The sequence below is a fragment of the Crocuta crocuta genome, unplaced genomic scaffold (genome assembly GCF_008692635.1).
Source record: "Crocuta crocuta isolate KB4526 unplaced genomic scaffold, BGI_CrCroc_1.0 scaffold36, whole genome shotgun sequence".
Classification (NCBI taxonomy): domain Eukaryota; kingdom Metazoa; phylum Chordata; class Mammalia; order Carnivora; family Hyaenidae; genus Crocuta; species Crocuta crocuta.
In genome coordinates, this window is record NW_027532203.1 from 17,965,311 (window position 1) to 17,988,240 (window position 22,930).

General features: G+C 36.0%; 1 protein-coding gene across 4 annotated transcripts in view; it reads left to right on the forward strand.

Annotated features, from left to right (window-relative positions):
• Nucleotides 1–20,286, forward strand: part of PIAS2 (protein inhibitor of activated STAT 2) — a 63,138-nt gene extending 42,852 nt beyond the window's left edge. The window contains exons 8-13 of one of the 4 annotated variants that reach the window (XM_077777697.1): nt 1,484–1,644; nt 2,829–2,962; nt 4,560–4,731; nt 11,112–11,251; nt 15,909–15,946; nt 18,613–20,286. In XM_077777697.1, the coding sequence (XP_077633823.1) occupies nt 1,484–1,644; nt 2,829–2,962; nt 4,560–4,731; nt 11,112–11,251; nt 15,909–15,946; nt 18,613–18,795 (828 nt within the window). In that variant the 3' untranslated portion in view covers nt 18,796–20,286. Of the gene's footprint in view, nt 1–1,483; nt 1,645–2,828; nt 2,963–4,559; nt 4,732–11,111; nt 11,252–13,186; nt 15,550–15,908; nt 15,947–18,578 lie in introns of those variants that run through there. The other 3 variants (XM_077777698.1, XM_077777699.1, XM_077777700.1) reach the window with 3 other exon arrangements.
• The last annotated feature ends 2,644 nt before the right edge of the window (nt 20,287–22,930 follow it).

A 22,930-nucleotide genomic window follows, 5' to 3' on the forward strand; every position in this document is an offset into this window, starting at 1 on the left:
TATACACAAGTAAAAAATTTTCATAAATAAAAAATATATTTGCAATTCATATCACATACACAAGGCTGACTTAATATAAAGTAGATAGATAACCGAAGACTAGTAACCAACCAGAAGTGAGAAAAGGTTATGAATAGGCAGTTCTTGGAAACACAAATGACTCTTAGTAAAAAAGAACAGGGTACCTGGCTAGGTCAGTAGATTTTAGCTCAGGTCGTGATCCCAGCGTCGTGGGCTCAAGCTCTGTATTGGGCTCTGCGCTGAGCATGAAGCCTGCTTAAGATTCTCTCTCTCTCTCTCTCTCTCTCTCTCTCTCTCTCTCTCTCTCTCTCNNCTCCCTCTCTCCCCCTTTCCCCCTCTCCCCTCTCCCTGCCCTGCTTGCATACTGGCTCACTCTCTAAAAATAAAAAAGAAGTAAAAAGAAGCTCCACTTGAAATACAGGAATGTAGTTCACAATTACAATGAAGTATTTTTCACCTATCAGATTGGCAGAGATTGAAGCGAATTAATAGCACTATATTGACAAAGTCGAGGGAACCCAGCTCATTAATGCACATACACGCATAAATCATTGCAGTTTGTTAGTGTGACACAAATCACAAATGCCCTTTCCCTTTGACCCAAAAATACACTTCTCAGAGTTTATCCTATAGATATTTACTGCAGCATCATTTGTAGTGATAAAAGATTGGAAACAATTTAAATGTCCATCACTAGGGGAGGGTCCTGGTTAAATAAATAATTGTATCATACACTTCACATCAATTATGAGATCTTCGTATCATGGTAGCTTTTTATGTACTGATATATATGAAATAATTATTAAGTTATATTATGTGAACAGATGGTACAGAATTGTGTGTACTGCTTGCCACCATTTCTGGGAAAATGATTTTTAAAAATACACACTTGGTTATACATAGAATATCTATGAAAGAACATGCAAGAGGTGGGTGGTAATGGTTCCCTCTAAACAGGGTAACAGGTGAGAAAGAGGCTTTTGTTGTATATGTTTTTTTTTTAACCTGTTAATTTACATGCTAACTATTTTCAAAAAGTGAAATGGGCTTTTATGTATTTTTTCAAACGTTTATTTATTTTGAGAGAGAGTGCAAACAGGGAAGAGGCAGAGAGCCAGGTAGAGAGAGAATTCCAGATAGGCTCCATGCTGTCAGCAAAGAGCCAGTGTGGGGCTTGAATTCATGAACTGTGAGATCATGACCTGAGTTGAAATTAAGAGTTGGAGGCTTAACCTACTGAGCCACCCAGGTGCCCCTGAAATGGGCTTTTAAAAGTCATAGGGCAGTGAGTGAACACAAATAATATATGTAGTGATCTTGATTGGAAATAAGTTCTGGTTTGAATTTCTTTTTCATTTTGATCTTCTTGTGAGAAGTTTTTCAGACTTTTATGACCGACTCTTGCCTTTGAGGCTTTGTCTCCTTTCTAAAAGGCTTCCTTTGTTATCTTCCCTTCCTGTAGCTAGGGAAGATGAGGCTAACGATCCCATGCCGTGCAGTGACTTGTACACATCTACAGTGTTTTGATGCTGCCCTTTATCTGCAAATGAATGAGAAGAAGCCCACCTGGATTTGTCCTGTGTGTGACAAAAAGGCTGCCTATGAAAGTCTAATTTTAGATGGGTAAGTATAACCCAGCATGTTAGCTGTGTAAACATTCATTACAGCCTCATGTAACTTCTAGTCTAGCATCGTGTTAGCCTTTTTATTGTTGGGTTTGTTCTGCTACATTCATGAGGGATATTTGCCTGTTCCTCTCTTGTAATGTCTTTGGTTTTAATACTACAGTAATGCTGGCCTCATACAAATGAGTTGGGAAGTGGTGGTATTTTGTCTCCTCAAATGTTTGGTAGAATCGCCTAGTGAAGATGGGTGGGACTGGAGTTTTCTTTGTGGTAAAGTTTTTAATTACAAATTCAATTTCTTTTAATATATGTGGGGTTCCTTGGGTGATCTATTTCTTTTTGAGTGAACTTCAGTCTGACCAGAAGGTTGTCAGTTTTATTGAAGGTTGTCAGCTTTTTGTTTTCATTGATTTTCCTCTTTTTCTCTTTCATTTGTTTCTCTTCTTTGTTATTTTCCTTTTTGTGTGTACTTTCATTTTAATTTACTCTCTAGTTTCATTTAGGTAGAAGCTGAGTTTTGATTGGAGTCCTTTCCTAATAAAAGATTAATGCTATAAATTTTCCTTCAAGTACTGCTTTAACTATATTCTACAAATTTTATTATATTTTCATATTCAGTTCAAAATATTTTCTAATTTATGTTTTTATGTTTTCTTTGTCTCATTGGTGGTTTTGTTTATTTCCAAATATTTTGGCATTTCCCACATATTTTTCTGAAGATGATTCAAATTTCATTATGGTCATAGAATATAATTTGTATGCTGAGTTCTTTTAAATGTATTGAGACTTTTTAATGTCCCTGATGCTCGTTTCCCCACCCTATGACAGTTTCTTCTTGATAATAAGCTTATAAATTATTTTTAGATAATAACCTTTATATTTGCTTATGTTTGTTTTATATGTTGTGCTGGGGGTTGCTCTTTACTGCCAATCCCAAATAGGAGGCTCCAGGTATCTGTTTCATCACTGATTTCTTAGATGGTACTCCGTAAACCCCTTAAAGATCTAAAACCTAGGAGGGGAAGGGGGTTGTATAATAGCTGTTGTAAAGTGTGAAGTATTAAAACACCAAAACAGAAAAAAAGTCATAGCATTATTTTTGTCTCTAAGGCAGTATGTTACTTAGTTCACCTTTGAACAAAGTCATTGATTACATTTACGCACTTCTTAATTGGTCTATAGGCTTTTTATGGAAATTCTCAATGACTGTTCTGATGTGGATGAGATCAAATTCCAGGAAGATGGCACTTGGTGTCCGATGAGACCGAAGAAAGAAGCTATGAAAGTGTCCAGCCAGCCGTGTACAAAAATAGAAAGTATGTGCAGGATGGCCGCGGAGAGCAAAGCAATGAGACCCCTGCACCGCTGTCTTTATCGTTAACCTTGGCCCCTAGAACTGCATTTGGAGCTTAGTTTGTGAACTGTATCTTTTTATTGTTTGTTACATATGTAATTTCCCCCAAACGATTTTTACTCTTTCTTAAAAAATGTGGTAAAGTATATATCATCTTATAATTAGCTTTTTTGTAGTATATTTTTCATATATAAAGTAAATGAAACAATCACCCCAAGTCATTTTAATATAATGTGTCTGTTACAAAATGAAAAGTTATAAATGACATTTTTATGGACAGTTTTTCAGAATCTTTTGAAACTTTTAGGGGAACCCCAAGTTCCTTAGAGAGGCCGCATAATCCATCAGTGGAGGGTGGAAGCGGGTGCTCATAGGTTAGTTGCTAAAAGAGTGAACAGGTTGTTTCTGTTTCTTTGTGGGAAGGAATTTGACCATTGCGCTGGTTACCTAGGATGTATACTCAGCCCTCAACTCCCTATATCCACCCACACTGAGTGGGGAAACTAAGGGACAGTTACAGTAATTGAACCCATAGGTGAACTTAAAATTTCTTTTTATCTGACATTGTTCACTCACTGCATTTGAGTTTTGTGTTGATATATTTGACATTCTAACTATATAATGAATAGTGGGTATTCAGAGTAAAAAGTAAAAGATTTATGTCAATATTAGTCATTCTTTTGGGGCACTTGGCTGGCTCAGTTGGTAAAACGTGACTTTTGATCTCAGGGTTGTGAGTTCGCCCCACCTTGGGCATGGAACCTACTTTAAAAAAATCATTCTCCTCTGATTATTACTGAACCTATAGGTAGAATGATCGAGTTTCCCTCATCTTTGAGAAGAATAGTGATTTAGTTGATTAGTTGCTGCTGCCTTTCCGTTACCAGCCAGCATTAGTTTTCCGTTAAGCAGAATTATAGGGCATAATGTAATTTCTATGAAATGGTGAGTTAACATATGGTATATGTGGCCAGAAAGGAGAACCTAAGTGATTAGTAGATAGTTGGTAAGAAACGCTTTAAGTGTCTGAATAACTTAAATGAGAAGTTTGGAGTTTTTTCAGTTCATCAAGGTGAAAATTTTTATCTATTTCTGGCTTACAGTGAGAGGCCTGTACATTCTTTGACATGGGTACCACTTTGCTGTAATGGAAGTGCCTGATTCTGACTCAACACTGACACACATCTGTGAGAATACACAGCTAGTAAAGCCGTATACTCTTGTCTGTGGCTTGAGATTAGACCCCTCACCCCAGGATGTCTATAAAATGACTGCTTACCTTGGGAGACAGCATGAGTAGCAGGATCTGAGCAGATTTTTTGGCAGTACTGGGGAGATAGCTAAAAGCGTGCTGTCCGAAGGAGGCTTTGACTGTCCGGCATGGCATAGAGCTCACCCATTTTCCCAGGTAAGCAGTCATTTTACAGACAGATGTCCAGAGTTGAGTTAGTCTCCATCCATCGGACAGATTGCATGGCTTTTTACTGGCTGTATATTCTCCTGGATGTGTATTGTACCTTTGATTTTTTTTTTCGTTTTCCTTCTCTTCCCTACATAAGGTTCAAGTGTCCTCAGTAAGCCTTGTTCAGTGACTGTAGCCAATGAGACAAGCAAGAAGAAAGTGGATGTTATTGACCTAACAATAGAAAGTTCTTCTGATGAAGAGGAAGACCCTCCTGCCAAAAGGAAATGCATCTTTATGTCAGAAACACAAAGCAGCCCAACCAAAGGGTTTGTTAATTTATAGTTCACTATTGTTTATTACACTTGGAACTAACTGTTCTTGGTATAGGTTTGTAAATGTCTCTTTGGGAGTTGCATAACCATAGAAGCCTATTTTAATATGCCTTTGTGCAGCTGAAACCTTTTCACGAGAGCACATTGTTTAAAGGAAAGAAAAGTTTGATGAAATTATTTACATCTTTGGGAAGTAAGAGCTCAAGTCTTCTCATGTCTAAGTATTTCATATTTGATCCTTTTTGTCATTTTCTTGAACTTATTTGTAAGGAGTAAATTTGGCATCACAGACCAACATGAGGAAGCCTGGTGTAGAATGGAGTGTGGAATTGGGAATCTGACAAGTGCGGATTCTAATTTTGACACCATTGCTTGCTCGTTCTGTGATCTTGAATGAAATACTTGTTTGAGCCTCTTTTTCTGTTCTGTAAAATGGGGTGAAATTATACCTACCTCATAAAATTATTTTCAGGTTTCAGTAAGATAATGAAAGAGTTAAATTGATTGCCTTCCCTTTTCATCCTCTCCAGGGCAAACTATGGGCAAGTAAATGCATTCTAGCATGTAGTTTTTATGATTCATCTGGTAGAAGCTGGTACTGTCCTGTATAGTGACAGGTCTGAATATTTAGCAATAGGTGCTTCTAAAAAATTTTGGGACCTGCAAGGAAGTAGCAGAGGGTTTCCTTGATAATCCTTGAACATATTGTTTCAGATTTGGGTGTGCCAATCTTGTCCTTTGGGCCTCTCAGTGCACTTACTTTTTCTAACGACTTTACTGGGTCATTATTTATATACCATAAAAATTTCCCATCTTAATTGTTAAGTTGCCCGGTTCATTGATTGTGATAAATTCAAAGAGTTGTCCAGTCATCATCATAATTCAGTTGTAGAGTATTTCCAACACCTAGGAAACTTCTTTCATGTTCATTTACAGTTAATCCCCATTCATACCCCCAACTAGGCAACTGTTGATCTTCTTTCCATCTGTATGAATTTGCCTGTTCTACACATTTTACATAAATGGACTTATACTCTGTGTGTTTTGCTTTAAAAAATCTATGAGTTGCAGCTACCCAGCTCATTCCATAAAGTCAACATAATTCCTAGTACTCAAGTGAGATTTATACATTAATAACCATACAGAATGAAGCTGGCTCACATTAGAAAAATCAATGTGTGTTCTGACTTTACTCTTAGGAAATCGTTTAATTGTATATTCAAACAGTACCCATCCTTAGGACAAAGTAGGGCACATTCAGGAATGCTTTATTATTAGGAAATACTTGATAAAATGGATCTTCTCATAAGGATGACTAGAAAGGTATTTAGTTCATTAATAGCCATTCCTGATAGAAACTCTTTGAAATGTTAGAATTCACAGTGGTTTGAAGGGTTTACCACTCTGAAGCTGACTTATTCTTAAGCTACATTAATGAAGGAAGCATAGTGTCCAGGATATATACCTGCACTAGTTTTATTCTGTTTAAGTCTAAATGATTTTCACTTCATACCATCTTAGTGTTGCTCATCAGAAGATGAGACAGCTGGTAAATCGAGCAGATTGTATCATGTTGGATCAATGGGTCTAAGGACTGAAGCTGTTAAGCCAGGACAAGAGAATATGTGAATGTGTGAATATCTTCTAATTCTTAAAAGGGAATCATTGATTAAGAGGATTAAGTTTATTCTTTGTTATAACATTTGGGAAGATCTAAGTCCAGTGGAGGAAAAGATACATGGAAAGACTTTTCCATTGGAGCTGAACAATATTTCCTATTGTTGTTTCCTGTTGTTGTTTTATACTAAAATCACATTTTTTGTGTTGAGGTAGAGTGGATGCCACCTGTCCTATGGGTGTCATGGATCCAAACTTATGCTCTGGTTATGTGACCTCTGTAATCCTTTCCAAGTCTTAATGCTTTTCTGGTTTTGTTCCTGGTCATCCTTTTCATATTCTGTCTTGTGGCTCAGCATCCAAAATTCTCATGGTTCTCCTTTGCTGTAGAAGTTTATCATAGGACTTCTTGGTCAGTAATAGTAAGCAGATGAGAAAGAATAGAGACAAGAAAGCAGGAAAACTTGCCTTCAGTTATATTCCAGAGATCATGTGAACAGTTATTTTTTAAAAGATATTGTTTTAGTAAAAATTACTCTTAAAAACCATTTTACAGTGCATCAAGAAGTAGAATGCATTCCACCTAGACATAATTTCTCTTAATATTTTGATGGTAATCCTTTTAGCCTCTCTTCTTACATACCTACTGTGGTCCGTAAATGCAGTCATACAGTACCAATTAGAAGAGGCTGACACCTTAATCTAAGACTTTTAGAGAAACTCTGATATTTTTCTACATTGAAAGATAATCTTAAATATCATACCCTACCCCATTCCCTAAACCATTGAATGATTGCTTTGTCATTAAAAATTTAGGTATTCTAAAGACAGAAATAGACTAGAGATAAATATGTATTTCTCATTAGGAATTGGTAGCAAAATTGTTTGTATGATAAAGTGGGCACATACAGAGAATTTCAGTTTTATGGATAAATATTCAACATCTCATTTTCAGACATCTCAATGTCGGTCACTTATGATGAATATGGTGATCCAATACACATTCTAGAATACTAATATTTGGCTCTCCAGCAGTGTTCCAGCTGTATATCTTTGTGCTGTGATGTTACAGATAAAGCTACAAAAATTTTAAATATGTATTTATATACACAGGCATATGTATACATTAGGTATATATTATGCCTGTGTATATATTGGCCAGTCCCATGAGGAGCCATTAACATGATACAAACTTTAAAATTTTTCTTGTAATTTATAGCATCACATTTTTATACCCACAGTTCCATCAGATATAGCCATTTACATTTCTCAATGGTCCCTATTATTCCATATTTATAAATGCATCTTTTTTTTGTATATTTGTATTCTAATGTGTATAGACATTAGAACCCTTTACCTTTCTGAATGTTGTCTTTGTGAATATTCTGATTAAAACCATGATCTGCTACCAGTGCCTAATTTAATAATGGTAGCAAATGACTAATTTACGCATTCTGTGAAAATTGAATTTGTGTTAATGGTTGCAAAGTTCAGGTAATAGAAATTAATCTACATTAAATAGTTTTCAGATGTTTGCTGATGTTTTAGATGCTGATCTAATAATTTGTACCTTCATTAGATTTTGACATTTTCACATGTTGTGACAGTCAGCATTTTGTATTGGAGAAACCAGGAGTAGTTACTTAACCATTTAAAGTTTCATGTTATGAGAGCAGAACCTATGCAGTACTTAGATGTTACTGTGATAATAGTGGGTTGGGGCACTGACTTGACACTACAGGTGTAACTGATGGGGTCAGGGAGGAAAGGGAGTTTTGATGCTGTCTCCTGTAAATCTGATTCACGTTCAGGGGTCAGTTCAGGATCAAGACAAAAGACGCTTTCCAGTATGAGATGTGAAAGAAAGAGAAGGGGGAGCTAGAGGAGCGTAGGCGCAGACATGTACATGTGTGTGGTATCTGTGTGTGTGTGTGTGTGTGTGTGTGTGTCTTCAAAAGCTTATCTCTTACATTAAAAAATATGATTAAGATACTAATACTGTGAGATAGCCAGAATAATCAGAGCCACTTTTTAACTCCTTCCTCAGCATGAGCATACAGTCTATCTACTCATTACCCTCTGTACCCGCCACCCAGTTTCAGATATGTATTCCCGTGTTGGAGGTAGGATCACAAGTAATTTGAAAATGCTTTTGGTGATTACCAGCTGTACTTTCATCCCTGTAGAGGACCACTGTTTTCAAAACTCTAGGAGAAGATGTGTTTTAATACAACATAACTTACTTGATCTCATCCCCAGTTCGTTCTTTACCCCTCCACAGAATCTGCCTTTTCTAGTATTGCTCACCTCCTGCTTGTGGTTTTAGGTCTCTAGGTAACGTTGGAGACCAAGAAAGCCTTCTGATTCTAAGTTAGGTAGGTTGCTGTTTGGATGGTGACTGCCATCTTCATCTACCTCTGGAAGATGTGTTTGAAGTACTGGGCTTCTGTTAATTGTCTCAAGCATATTCTGTTTCCTGTGGATCCATTTTTTAGACTTTTGAACTCTAACCTATGTTATTTATTCATTATTCTGAGAATAACACAGTCACCAACATATCCATATATGTACTCTGAAGATGACTTCCTTTTCCACATTTCCAGTGACGTCCATATTTTTGACAGATAGTGTAGAGCAAGACTGGACAAGATCCTCGTGTCATCATGCAGACTAGTTATAGAGTGACTCCAGTGTCTAAATAGGTTGTGATTATTTAAATGGCTTGAGATTTAAATTGAAGTCATGAATTTTTCGTCAGTTGTTTACAGTATGAAAAGTGACATGCAACCATGTCATCAGTTCTTACCACTTTTATTTAATAATGTGAGCAGTGACAAGAATTTCAACCAAAGGAAAGGACGCCTAGAGGTCCTCGCTGTTCTCTTGGTCTAGCTTTGTGACCCTGGTCTTACGTTTCTGTTGGCTGCACTGTCTTCATTTTTGTAAGGGTCCCTTCCAGCTACGTAATTCTGTGCCTCTCTCATGAAGTTTACAGTAAATAGTTCACTGGCGGTGCTTTGGGATGCTAACATGAATGTCCCTGCCCCCTCTCCTTTTTTTGTAGTTAACAAGGTTATATTTTTCAAAATGTACAGCTGGTGGAACCTGTATATGCCTCTTTACTAGCAGTGGGGCATCTCCACCTTGGTGTTTCTGGTGTAAATCACTTGAACTCTATGTTTTGAAGTTTAATGAGTCCTTTACCAAGGAGCTCCTGAAGGGGGCTACCCTCGCCAGGGAATTACAAATCGTCAATTTCTTAGAGACAGCAGCTGTTGTTAGAGATGGGAACTTCCTTACAGAGTTTGTCATATATGGCTTTGTCAGTCAAGACCAGGTTATTGATCTTAGATCCCAAACTTTGCCTTTGGACTTGCCCCCAGATTTGTTCAGTGGGTCTTTGCCATTCTTGTCTGATTTTCCTGCAGCTGTTTTCTTCTTGTCATCCTTGGGTGGCATCAGGAAGCTCAAGAGAGCAGCTGCTACCACGGCAGCCTCACCAAGATGATGGCCAAAAGGGATGGCATGGCCACTATCAGCCATAGGGTCCATCACATTGCTTCTAGTTTCTTGTAAGGTTCTAATTGTTTAAGCTGGGCTAAGAGAAAATGAAAATTAAATAGGAAGAATGAAAAATCATCTCTTTATTCCTGAATATTTAAAAAACATGATTAATTAAACTGCTTCTTGAAATTAAAATCTGTAATTGTGTGTGTGTGTGTGTATATATATATAACCAATTATATATTTTCTAAGGACATTTAATTTGTATTCTTAGTACTTAATTTCAAAGTCTAAACCCTCTTAGAGTAGATGGTATCATAGTAACATAACATTTTTATTTCTGGATATTTTATCTTAAATCTTGAGACATCATTTTAATTTTTGATTGCTGCCAGGTTGGCTGGCTTTAGGAGTTGCGATCTTGCCTCAGGTGATTCTCAGATAAGATTGCTAGTAATTAACACAGTTCAAGTTAGAATGGAAGAAATTCTGGTTGAAGTATATATAGTAAATAGCTTCACTTATAAAGGTGCCATGATTTAAATCCAATCTTAGGTGGCCTCTATTTTCTTTCTTTCCCTCCCTCCCTCCCTTCCTCCCTTCCTTTCTTTTTCTTTTCTTTCTTCCCTCTCTCTCCTTCCTTCCTCCTTCCCTCCCTCTCTCTCTCCCTCTCTCTTTCTAAGTTTATTTATTTTGGGAGCAAGAGAGAGTGAGTGAAAGCAAAGGAGGTGCAGAAAAAGAGGGAGAGATAGAGAATCCCAAGCAGGCTCTACACTGTCAGCGCAGAGCCCGATGTGGGGCATGATCTTACCACCTGCGAGATCATGACCTGAGCCGAAATCAAGAGTCAGACACTTAACCGACTGAGCCACCCAGGTGTCCCTCTAAGTTTCTTTATAGATACAATTACTAATACCCACATCTGTGTTACACAGACATTAATAAAAGCAAATGTAAAATATACTTCTGTTTGTGGATGAAAGTTTTATCTTTTCCTCCAGCATTGTACATTATGTTTTAATGCCAGCTTGCTCTTACATCACAGCTGCTGTTGAGAGCCATCATATGTTCATGTTAAAATGAAGACTGTTATGAAAGAGGAGAGTAGAGTGGAATACTGTGTAGTGAGTAGCCGCCATGTAGTTGCGTTGAAACGTAGTGCACTTAGGACTGAGAATGCCCAGTGGTGCAGCCCTTCTCTCCTGTGAACTAACAGCCAGATTGTTTGTAATTTCCCATGCTATTTAAAACAGGGTTCTCATGTATCAGCCATCCTCTGTAAGGGTGCCCAGTGTGACTTCGGTTGATCCTGCTGCTATTCCGCCTTCATTAACAGACTACTCAGTACCATTCCACCACACGCCAATATCAAGCATGTCATCAGATTTGCCAGGTATGTGAAGAGTTGTTTTATTTTGTTACCAAGTTTTATTTATTTTTACTCTTAACCCGTGGAGCAGTTGTAGTGTTAAACAGAAATACTAGGGAAATTTGAACCCTTCAAAGAAAGGTAGTATCTGCTTTAATATATCACATTCATTTCCTGTCATTTTAACTACAGAGCAACCTGTAGATTGCTGATGATAGAAAATACAGTAGGTCGGTAGGAAAATTTTATAGGGTTTACCCTCCCTCATGAGGAATTTGTATGTAGAGACACTGTCTTTATCATAGAAGCTTCACAGATTCGGTAGTTTTCTCATAATCTTGGTAGCCCATCACAGCTTTAGAACGTGCTGGTGTACGACGGAGTTTACATTATCAGTGGCTTTACCCTGTGGGGTTTTTTTGCTCTGTAAAAGTAGGATCTACCAACTCTTTCCTTAGGGCACTGCTTAATATTTAGGGATATCTTTTGAAAAAGTCAAGGCTGCTTGAATAACCTTAGAACCAAGGCCATATTATAAAATTTGGAACTCCCCCACAGACCCCCCCCCCAACTTTTCTTCCCTCTATAACCATTGTTTTTGTAGGCATTTTTTGTCAATCAAATTTGAGCAAGCTGAAGCCAGTGCCTCTCATATTCATGACTTTCCTTCTTTTCTGAGGGGCCCTTTTAGTGGAATACAGTTCTCTCTTCCTGTTAATAATTTTCTTTTCTAGATTTGTAAAGTTAGTTTTGACTTACAATTTATTTTTCATATCCCTCTTAACGAGGGTTTTTTAAGCACAGTATATGTTCTGGTGGGCGAAATTTGTGTTGTTGGAACACTTGATAGTTGGGTGGTATCTGGCCCAGTGTAATCTTACCACTTGAAATTTATTCAGCTTATGTGAGTAAAATTTAATACAGAAGAATAGACTAATAATAGTGTCTATTAAAAAAATTTCAAAAAACCTACTTAACTATGTTTACTCCATATGTACTTGGGGAATTGGCATCTTAAACATTGTGAAGTCCAGCCGGCACCAGTTAAAAAATATTTGTTGTATACACAGCTTGATGCTAAGGTATAGCGGAAGTTTCATGGTCCATAAGACTGATGGAAACTCAGAGATACTTAATTCCTAACTGCCAAGGTTTCCTTTAACCTTGGCTAGTTTTAAAGGAGGTTGAAGAGCATCTGTGTATCATCTTCGTATGTGTTATAAACAAGCAACCAGAAGGATCGGTTTTCCTAAAGACCTTGAATAAGAAATAATCCTGAAAAAAACTTTTTGTTTACTAAAGCAGCCCTGGCCATTTAGGAGTAGAATATCCACAATTTACTGATCGTTTGCTCTGTTGTTTTCAAATTATGTGAGTCTGGATGAATTTTTAATTTTGGGAATTGACATTATTTCAAAGTTTGCCCATAAAGGGAGACTATTTACTTTATAGAAAGTGCAGAGGTAAGAAGCAATAAGTTATGTTAACTGTGTATTTTGTAAACTACATTTCAAGCTGGTGTTAAGGAACTAAGACTGATATGCAGGGTTGATATTTAGTGAGTGTGAACTAGGATGGTGACACTGGTTATTAGAACATGGACCTGCTTTCTTACCATTTGATAAATTGAACAGAATAGGGTCTGTTGTACCAGAAGAATTACCAGTTTGTCGTCATCTATGAATTATGTAGTAATTACTGCATCTAAATAGTTTAGTTTTTACTTTGTCTTATTGTTAATGTGCTCTTTTGTAGTTAGCACTTATTTTGGTTTTTGTGCATAATTTTTATGTAATTAGTCTTACTGTGCAGAATTTTGATATTTATAAATTTAACAATTTATAATAAAATATTAAATAGAACATCAAGAATGGAGAGATGACAGAATTTTAATACATTTCTTAACATTCCTTAACATTCCTTTTAAACATCATAAACATGAATCTTCTAAATCTGCAGGAGAACAAAGAAGAAATGATATTAATAATGAACTGCAGCTTGGAACATCTTCTGATACTGTGCAACAATGAATTACAAAATAAAACAAAAAATTTGTATTTATGGAATGGAAAACAGCTTGATTATTGCAAGAAAAAAATATGACTGCCTTATTATTGCTAGTGCCATATTGTCAGGTGCGAATGGTGCTCAAAAGTTGTATCATTTAAGTTGGAAAGTGCTAAACATTTACATACTTAATCCTGTTTTGTTAAAGTTCATGGCTCAAGTAAGGAAAATGTGGTGTTATTAATAAGACCTGTAGAGTGAGTTTCACATAAAGAAGCATTTAAAATCTAAAAACTACAGTTTTATCAGTGTTAATAAAATATTTAGAATGTACCATCAGAATTTTTTTTTAACACTACCTGCTTTTTAGTTAAAAATAATAGAGCATTTTCACCCATAAAATACTTAGGTGGGCATAGAAATATATCAGTACAACATATTGCAGTTGAAGATAGTGAAATAAGAAAACAGCATTTTACTAAACTTATAAAACACGGCAGTAATGTTTTAATCAGTAATTATGAAACTTCATCTATTTCATGTAGAGTTTTAATAGTATACTTAAAATGTAAAATGCAAGACTTTGATAATAGTTTAAAGTGTTTTTTTGTCAGAAGGAATAACATCTGAAATACTATATCAAACTTCATCATTAGTGTTTGAGAAAAAATGGTTTCAGTGAGAAGTACTTCATTAAAACGTTGGATTTTTGTATAGAGAGCATCTGTGTAATGCTAGGGAGAAAGTCAAGTTTAATCAAACTTAGAAACATTTCTAGGTGTTTTATTTTGGCATTTTATAAGTCACCATATTCCTTTATCTTTGGGTAAGGTGTCAAAAGATACAGATCAAAGAAGTGTCTGAAATCTCTATCTGAAGAGCTGAGAATTGAAATAATGAAAAAATGAAGAATCTATGCACCTTGCTGGGTAGCCTCCAGTGCTGGAGCTGCACAAACCGTTTGAAAATTATATTAAGCCTGTATAGTTACTTAAATTGGTTACTTAAGTGGAATAGTTAAACATTTAGAAAATGAGCATTTTTGAGTGATTGGCTTCAATACACAATATTGCAAGAGATATTATTACTTCCTTAGCTCTGTTAAAAAAAGGTTAAGTTATTCGAATGGACTGAGTGATTGATTCAACAGACATTAAAAGTGATTGAACATACAAAATCAAGTAAGCTATAAAAAGCAGAAGCTATTATAAAAAAAATGTTACACCATTTGAAGCAAAACCAAATTAATAAAATTAAGTCAATTAAAGGACATGCCAATAAACTGTCTTTGTGACTTAGTCAATAATAAGAAATGTTGACTATATAAAATTCAAAAGATACTTAAGGGCTAGATGATTTTGAGCTACTCTTTAACAGAAGCACAGGATTTACAGAACAATATTAATGTGAAGAGAAACTCTTGGCTTATTGCCATATGTCATCTAGTGAGTAACGGTTTAATGAGGAAGTCATTGGAAAAGTTCATTGTGATCCCCTTTGTCCAGTTTTGGCTCAAACCCCATTGTATCGTACACCACTGACAGGCATATGGAGTGAAAAATCATATTAACAGTTTTTTAAAATGCTTGAGAAACTGATTCCATTCAAATGATTGGTGCTATAGCTTGTATCACTTGATAAGCATTTTTATCATATCCTTAGAGATTATAAAGGAATAAATATACTTTAAAAGAGTTATAAATTATTCATGTTGGTTATTAAATATTTCCACAGATATTCTCTATTTTGACTAACAGTCTAATATCAGACTTGTATTCTGTATGATCGTTATGTTTGAGGTGACATTGAATGCTGGCATATAAAAATTCATAGAATTGAGCTAGAAATTGGCTTGTCTCACTGACCTATATCTAGTATGTAATTTTTTTTAATGTTTTGAAATTTAGAGAGGTTTAGGTGAATTGACTTTGAGGTTTATTGCTAGACTTTACACGCCTGAAAACTTTTATTATTTATTGTTACAATTTTAATACTTGAAAATGGTATTACTGGGCAGCCTTTTCCACATTCCTGTTTCTAAAGCATAATTGGAGAATCCCAGATCTTTGGTTCAGAAAACTGCATTATCTTAGAACTCAGTTTTAAACCTTACTAAGATTTGGCCTGTTAGCGAGCAGCAGTTAACTAGGTGCTTGCTTTGTGCAGAGTGTTGAACTGTGTCCTAGTCTTGATGTGGGGACAGAGTGACAGAGAGCAACCCATGAAACAGATCTCTGTTTAAGAAGTGTTGCTTTAGTTGAAGCTCAATGTGGTTGGTGTATTTCTAAAAAATAAATGTGAAGTATCTTTTAAGAGCCTAAGTATGTATTTTTTTTTTTTTATGGTCCGAATCCAGATCATTCTCTCATTATTTTTATTGCTTCTCATTATGTTAAGTGGTGAAGGGGAAAAGTTGGTTTTGATTAGTCCTCCTCTGGACGTTTTTGGACTGCTCCCTTTAAGTCTCTGGGAGGTGGTTTTTCCAGTTGTTTTGTGAGGGAATGTGTTCATTTTGGGATTTTATGCATTTAAAATCTCACTGATCATGGTACTGAACTTCTCTGTGGCAGAATGGTAAGCATTTACCCCAAATGTTCTGTGACTCATGATAAATACAAAATGATTCTTGTCTCCAAAATATGAGACAACTATTAACAAAGCATTTTTGTTTTAGGTTTGGATTTTCTTTCCCTTATTCCAGTTGATCCCCAGGTATGTATCCTGAATTTAAGCAACTAATTTGTATTTGATTGTTGGTTATGTCATACTAACTAAAAATAAAAATGACCAGTTGCATAAAATCAGGACAGTCAACTTGCAGTTACTTAACTTGATGGAAAGGAATTACTATATAAATATTTCACAATTTTATTTGGAGGACTAAAGCTGCTGTTTTTTTAAATTGATGATACTTTGACTTAATACCTGAGTTTTTAGTTATATTTAGTTTTTATAATCAGCATTTTTACAAGCATTAGATGATTAAAGTGAGGGGAAGCAGTGCTAATGACTAGAAGTTAAAATTTCACCGAGCTCATCTGTGAAGCACTCCTTCTATGTGTAGAAATTAGCAAAAGCTGATGCAACAGGCTTGAATCATTAGCTTGATTCTTCCTTGTTTTTAAAGGCTGTCAGATACAGACTTTGGGGATGCCCCCAATCTAAAGTTGCTATAAATCGATCATTCCGGTTTTCTCTGTCAGCATTAAGAAACTTGAGGATCCCAGAGTCCCAGTAGGAAGACTTCGCAGTAAATGTGGACTGGCAGGCATATATATCAGAGGCAGAAGGAACAGAGGGAGAGGAGAAAGGCATGGGGAAAGCAGATGGGGAAAGTGAAGCAGAGAGAGACTTTGAGAGAATTGTTATGAGTAGGGAGGGCCTCGAGAAAGACCCACAGACCACCGCTTCATAGGCTGCAGAGGCCACTAACTTCAAGTCTTCTACTGGCCTCGTGTGTCCATACTCTGTTTCTGACCATGCAAACAGCACTGGAAATTTGGGCCCAGGGTAACATGTTCAGAGTGAGGAATTTCTTCTCGCCCTGAGTTGACTTTGTTACATAAGTAGATTCTATAGCAAAAGTATCTATATCTTTCTAGGAGATGGATTCTTCAGGCTTGAAATACATTACTCAGTCTTATGAGAGAATCATCCTTATAAAAAATGATCTTAGAACCCAAAGGATTTTGATTTCATAGTGCTATTTGGCATGCTTAGTGTCAGGCTAACTTATTTGATAAGGCAGTAGTAGAAGGGTAAGGTTGTGCCTTCTGTTTTCCTTAAAATCCTTAGATTTGCCCTCCTTTACCTCCATAGTACCCCCTTAGGCCCTGTTATCTTTGCGCAGATATGTGCCGTTCCACATGATGGTTACACAGTTAGAGGCAAAATGGCTGCAACCTGAGTATGACAAGAATTCGTAGGGCCTATTGATAGTAGGATTGTGGTATCCAGCATTCATCTTAAAATTGAAGAGAGTAAGTACCTTTTTACTACTAGGCAGTCAGAACCTGCCTGAGAGAAAATATAAAATGTAAGTTTCTGGGCTTTTTTCCAGATTGTTTAGTGGAAAATTAGAATTGATTCGATTTTAAAGAAGGTTAATGCCTTAGAAGTCTACTCTCTTTAGAGGTCCTGAGAAGCTCTCCCCCCTTAACCGATATCCCTTTGATCTTTGTGTATACATTTATTTTATTGATAAACCAAGACGATTATCCATCCTAAACAGCAAACTACTTTTTTTGTCAGGCAGCCTAAATTTTAGTCGTTGGTCTTCGACTGATTGGCAGCTTAAGCCTGAGGCTGTTGTTGCCATTTTAAGATTTTTTTTTAGAAGATCAAGTAGTAGAAAAAACTTCAGTTTTAAATTGCTGTTTGGTAACTTAGTGTCTCTAGTGATAGGCTGGAATACTTTATAGAATTGATAACATTGAATAATCTTACAGATCTTTTTTCAAATAGTCGATCTAAAGACACATTTTTAGGACTCCTCCTCTTGTATATAGTGGGTCTTCACTTATTTTACTAAAATCAGTGCTGCTGTTTCTCACATAAAATATTTTTGTGGCGACATAAAGCTGTTAGCTCTTGTCTCTCTACTCTTGGACAATATTAGAGTTTTAAGAACTCAGATTTGAATTTGAGAGTCAGTGATCAAAAGATGGTAAGGAAACTTGAAATATGAATTCTTGAAGTGGGGGGTATCAAGTCCCACAAGGAAGATTAGATCTGCATTAAGATTTATTCCAGGATTTTGTGATTACATGGGATAACTCTGTTCTGAGCATCCTGCGGTAGTCCGCTACCGTATGGTCTCTGTTTTAGAATGAATGCTCTCCTCTTGATTACACAGCTATCATTTCATCTAGGTCGAAAGGATTCAAATGATACTGTCAAGTTGATCAGTCTTAAAATTCTTCCTAAAGAGTCTGATTGATACTAAATATTGAAAGCATTATTGAATTTTGTATTAGCATTTTTGCTAATATTTGTTAGCCTTTATGATGTGATTTAAAGCTGGTGTAAATGCATTTAGTGAGCAAATTCTTTTTGAGGTTAAGTATGAGTCATAATGGGAGGGCCAATATTTACTATTAAATAATTTTAAATATGATTGACATTTTGTACTTATACCTGTATACTTGGTCTACAAATTCTGCAAGATTTCAGAGGATCAGAAATATGGTGCACTCACTAAACAGTAAAATAGCTAAATTCAGACCACCTTCCATCCGAAGATGTAAAGTTTTGAGAAATTCTAAATCCCACTGGGATTTAAATATGTGGCTATCACTTATGCATATCTAACAATTTCTAGTCTCTTTATTTAAAACCAATGTAGCCTCTTCCTCATCGGCATCATTGTTTGTTTCAAGCAGTACTGTCCTCCTATGTTTTTGGATAGTCTCACCTCACCCTTAACAGCAAGCAGTACGTCTGTCACCACCACCAGCCCCCATGAAAGCAGTACTCATGTTAGTTCATCCAGCAGCAGGAGTGAGACAGGGGTCATAACCAGCAGTGGAAGTAACATTCCTGACATCATCTCATTGGACTAAAGGAGGACTCCCTCGATTCTAGGAATCATTCATCAAAACTGTTCTTTCTTGGATCTCTGGTCCGTGGAAGCTATTTTTTTTTTTTGTAACAGTTACTTTGATATTTATTAAAACGTCAAATGGATTCTTTTGCTTTCTGAGATGGACACAGATGACTACAGCAAGAACCAAATGACATGCAAGAATTTTTCTTACTCATGCTATACTCTGAGCATCAGATACATTTGGCCATAACTGTACCTTCTCGAGAGATGGATTTCAGTTTCATGTGTTACTGGATGGATTCTGCGTACACATCAGTTACAAATTTTTTTGTTGTAATAAACAGCAATAAAATTATGTAAATATTCAAGTAAACTTTTTTTCTAACTAAAAAGATGTAATCAGTGATTCTAAAATGATAGCAAGTTTTGTTTAACCTGATGTGAAGGAAAAATACATGGAAGGAAGTCATGTTTGCTGAATGAGTCCTTTCCACGGAGATTTGTTCCATTTCATTGAAGTTATGAAACACTGATAAGTGGCCAGAGCTTGGGTTCCTCTGTTCTTCCTGCAGTTCTCTTTTGTTCCTGATGCCATCAAAGAAAAATGGCTAGTGTTATGTATTTTTCTCTGGTTGTCACTGACACTCTGATGTTGTTTGCTAGCAGTTGCAGAGGGAAATTCTGGGATTTGACTGCTCTTTCTCAGTGATAGTGCTGAAGAACACTATGCAGATTCTGCCCTGACAGAGCGTGTGTTATTTTTGGTAATTGTACATGCTCATTCTAGAGATATCTATAAAATTGGGCTTGCCTTCTCGAAAAAGAAATTCTATGCAGCCGTTAAATGTTGAGTGAAATGTTTTTGGAGTAACATGTGGCTAGAATGTTCATTAGGATTTTGTTCACACTGATCAGAAACATTGAAAGCTTTGAGGCAGCAGAAGACCAGATTTGGGGGAGACGGGAATAACAGAGTTTCTTTTCCAAGGAACTTCTTTTGCTTATTTGTTTTATAGAATAATATACAAATCTTTGAAAGTTTTCAGATTTTACTAACACTAAGAATGCAAATATGTTATAGGACCCTGGTCTTATTTCTTACCAGTTATAATTTCAGCGTCTGTGATGATTTTCAAACTTAAGGGAAACACAAACAATAGCAAAGCATGGGTACTGCATCAGATTTCCTTTCACTTTTTAAAAAAGGCAGTCTTAACTGATACCATGAAGGACAAACAATTAGAAATGTTTTGTTTGAATTTGAGTAAGGAAGGTTTGGGGAAGATGGGTTTGTAGCCCACTTTGAAAACCACTCATTTAGAGTGGGCTTGTTTTTAAATCAAGATGGAGTTTTACACTTAGAGGAACATTTCTATCCCCATTTTCTATTTCCCTTTGTTAAATTTGGCTTCCTAAATTTTTGAGTTCTCAAGGAATTAATACTTCATGTTTAGCTTTCTCTCCCTAACTGTATCTATTTTAAAAATAAAACCCTTTTTAAAAATGACTTAATCTAACTGATTTCTCAAACCAAAGTGCCCAGATGAAGAGTCTCCCCCCGTCGGGTAGAATAGGGACACCGTGGCATTACTTCAGGATTGATGTAACTCTGGGAAGCGGACTTGTCGGTGCTGCTTGGGTTTGTTTTGTTGTTGTTGATGTTGTTTGTTTTTGTTTCTTAACACCTCCTTAAGTTTTCAGGGCCACTGCTCTCTTTGTAAACAGATTTGATTTCATGTGATTTTCTTATATCATCCCCCTTTGGCTACATCATCCCTTTACTTAATGTGTTACCCGTTTTGGAGAACTGCTTCCCATTAAAAGCGTGGAAACAAACCTGCGTCTCCCTGCCCTGGTTGCGCTGTGGTAGCCATTTTACCTTCTTAGTCATCAGCTCTCCAGTCCATGTTACAGTCCGTTGGTTCAGATAGGGAATTTCTTCCTGGTAAAATTTTCTGTTGCTGCTCGAAATACAGATGCAGTTTCTGTTCACTCTGTAATCAGCTAGAAAACGTATTTGTGTGGTATAATTTGTTAATAAATAAATGATGTATATTTGTTACCATTTTGCTACTCTGTAGATCCTTAGACTCCCCCTCCCCCGTTTACAGAGTTTTATAAGATAAATGGAAATATTCGTAGAAGTTCGTTTATTTACTTGGTTCTTGTAACCAGTACCTCTGTGCTTTTATAGTTGTGCTTTGTTTCCTTTTACTATTTTATGAGAACAGTTTTAGTGTTCATTTTTGGTGCTTTACACTGAAATTACATATAAAATTTTAATTTATACAGGTGACTAATGTTTTTGAAAATACATTTTTAAGTTTATAATCTTAAAATTGGGCTTTTAGTATGTATCTTTGAAGGTGAGTACTTTATGCTTTTGCCTTATGATAACAGCATGATCATTAAGCCATTATAGTTTCTTTTTTTCTTTTTCTTTCTCTCTTTTTTTTTTTGTTGTTGTTGTTGCTGTTGTTTTTTGTTTTTTTAGTATGGTCACCAAATACTTTTACTGAGACCCTGACTTGTTAGCAGTTTATTTTGCTTGCCCAGATTTCTGCTTAACCAAGTGTAATACAGTTTCAGCAGAGGTTGTGTTAGCTGTTACTTAGATGTCAGCCAACTAGTGATTATGTGGAGTATCTTGCAGGAAAAGAACTGCAGCTTCTAGTCTCCTCTTAGACTGCGGCAACCTGTAGTTTTGATCTTTATTCATATATAGAAATGTTACAGGCTTTTCTTGGCTTTGGTGACTCTTGACACTGTAAGCGGTGCTGAATATAGCTTTACTGCTAAGCTCTGCTTGCATCCACTAACTTTCTGACCCTTAGGCGAGCTGCTTTAGGATTTTATTTCCATTTCTGCCCAGAAGGTAAAAATACTTGACGTGTCATAGGATAATTATAAGTGAAAATAATAGAGCTAAATTCAGGTTATGTGGCATTTATCTTTTAATGTGCTTCAGGAAAGCTGGGATGAAAATCCTGTGATTAGGCGAGGGTTGTAAGTGTAAGTATGTTGAACCATATAACTCTTGGTGTAAAACAAGTTTTCTCTCGGGTAAAATCTTAAGGAGTTTGAAGAAAGATTAAAATGTTGGACTTTAGGTGGAATGGTGTTCAACAGAGAGACTGTTTTGACTTTGAGATTAGACCTTGCAGGCATTGTGCCTTCAGACCAGTCCTGGACACTTGTTTGGTTTTTTTCTGCTAATAAGTATTCACTGGTTACATTTTGTCTTTTTCAGGAAATTTAATTTTTACAAAGCATTAGTTTAATTCTCAAATATGCTTTTTATTTCTCTCTAGCCCCCAGTTGGTACCAAAGCACTTAACTCTTTACTTTTTTCCTCCCTTTTTTTTTTTTTTAAAGTAAACGCTTGTTTTCCTGTTTGTTTGTTTTCCATTTTGAAAAATGCCATTTAAATTTGGGTCTGATGTGTCTTGTGGCCCTGGAGCCACATGCTGGTGGAGTTTATTTTCATTAAGATCAGTGATTGCAACTCAGCCTGCTTCACCATCTTTTCTGCTGCAGTTCTACACGAATATGGTGAAACGGGAAAAATGATTTAAAATTTATCTGCCTTTTTTTTTTTTTTTTTTTTTAAGAGACTGATACTCCTGTCAAATGAATGACTGGTTTGTAAGCCCCATTTTTGTTATTAGGAGCCACACTCCACTTCCTGGCAGAACAAATAAAGCTATATAAAAATGCCCATTCTTCTTTAATCCTTGATTCAATAATTTTTTGTTTATGTCAATAATATATGCTCATTGTGGAAATTTTGGACAATATGAAGACTTACAAAGAAAAATAATATTTGCTTGTATTACATCACCCAGGGGGAAAAAAGCACTTTGATATTTTTGCATATTCTTGCCAATCTCTTTGCTACTTGTACATGTTTTTACATAGTTTTATTCATTCTTGGTATAATTTGTATCTTGGTTTTTTCCTCAGTCTGCATATCATTAAAAACTATCAACTTTTGTTAATTGCATGAAATTCCATTGTATGGATGTGCCTTGATTCGTAGAACATTTCCCCATGGGCAGTTTAGATTGCATCTCCTAAAGTTACAGTGAATGTCTGCATAAATCATTTCCTTAGGATGAATTACTAGAGGTGGAATTTCTGGGTCCAGAATA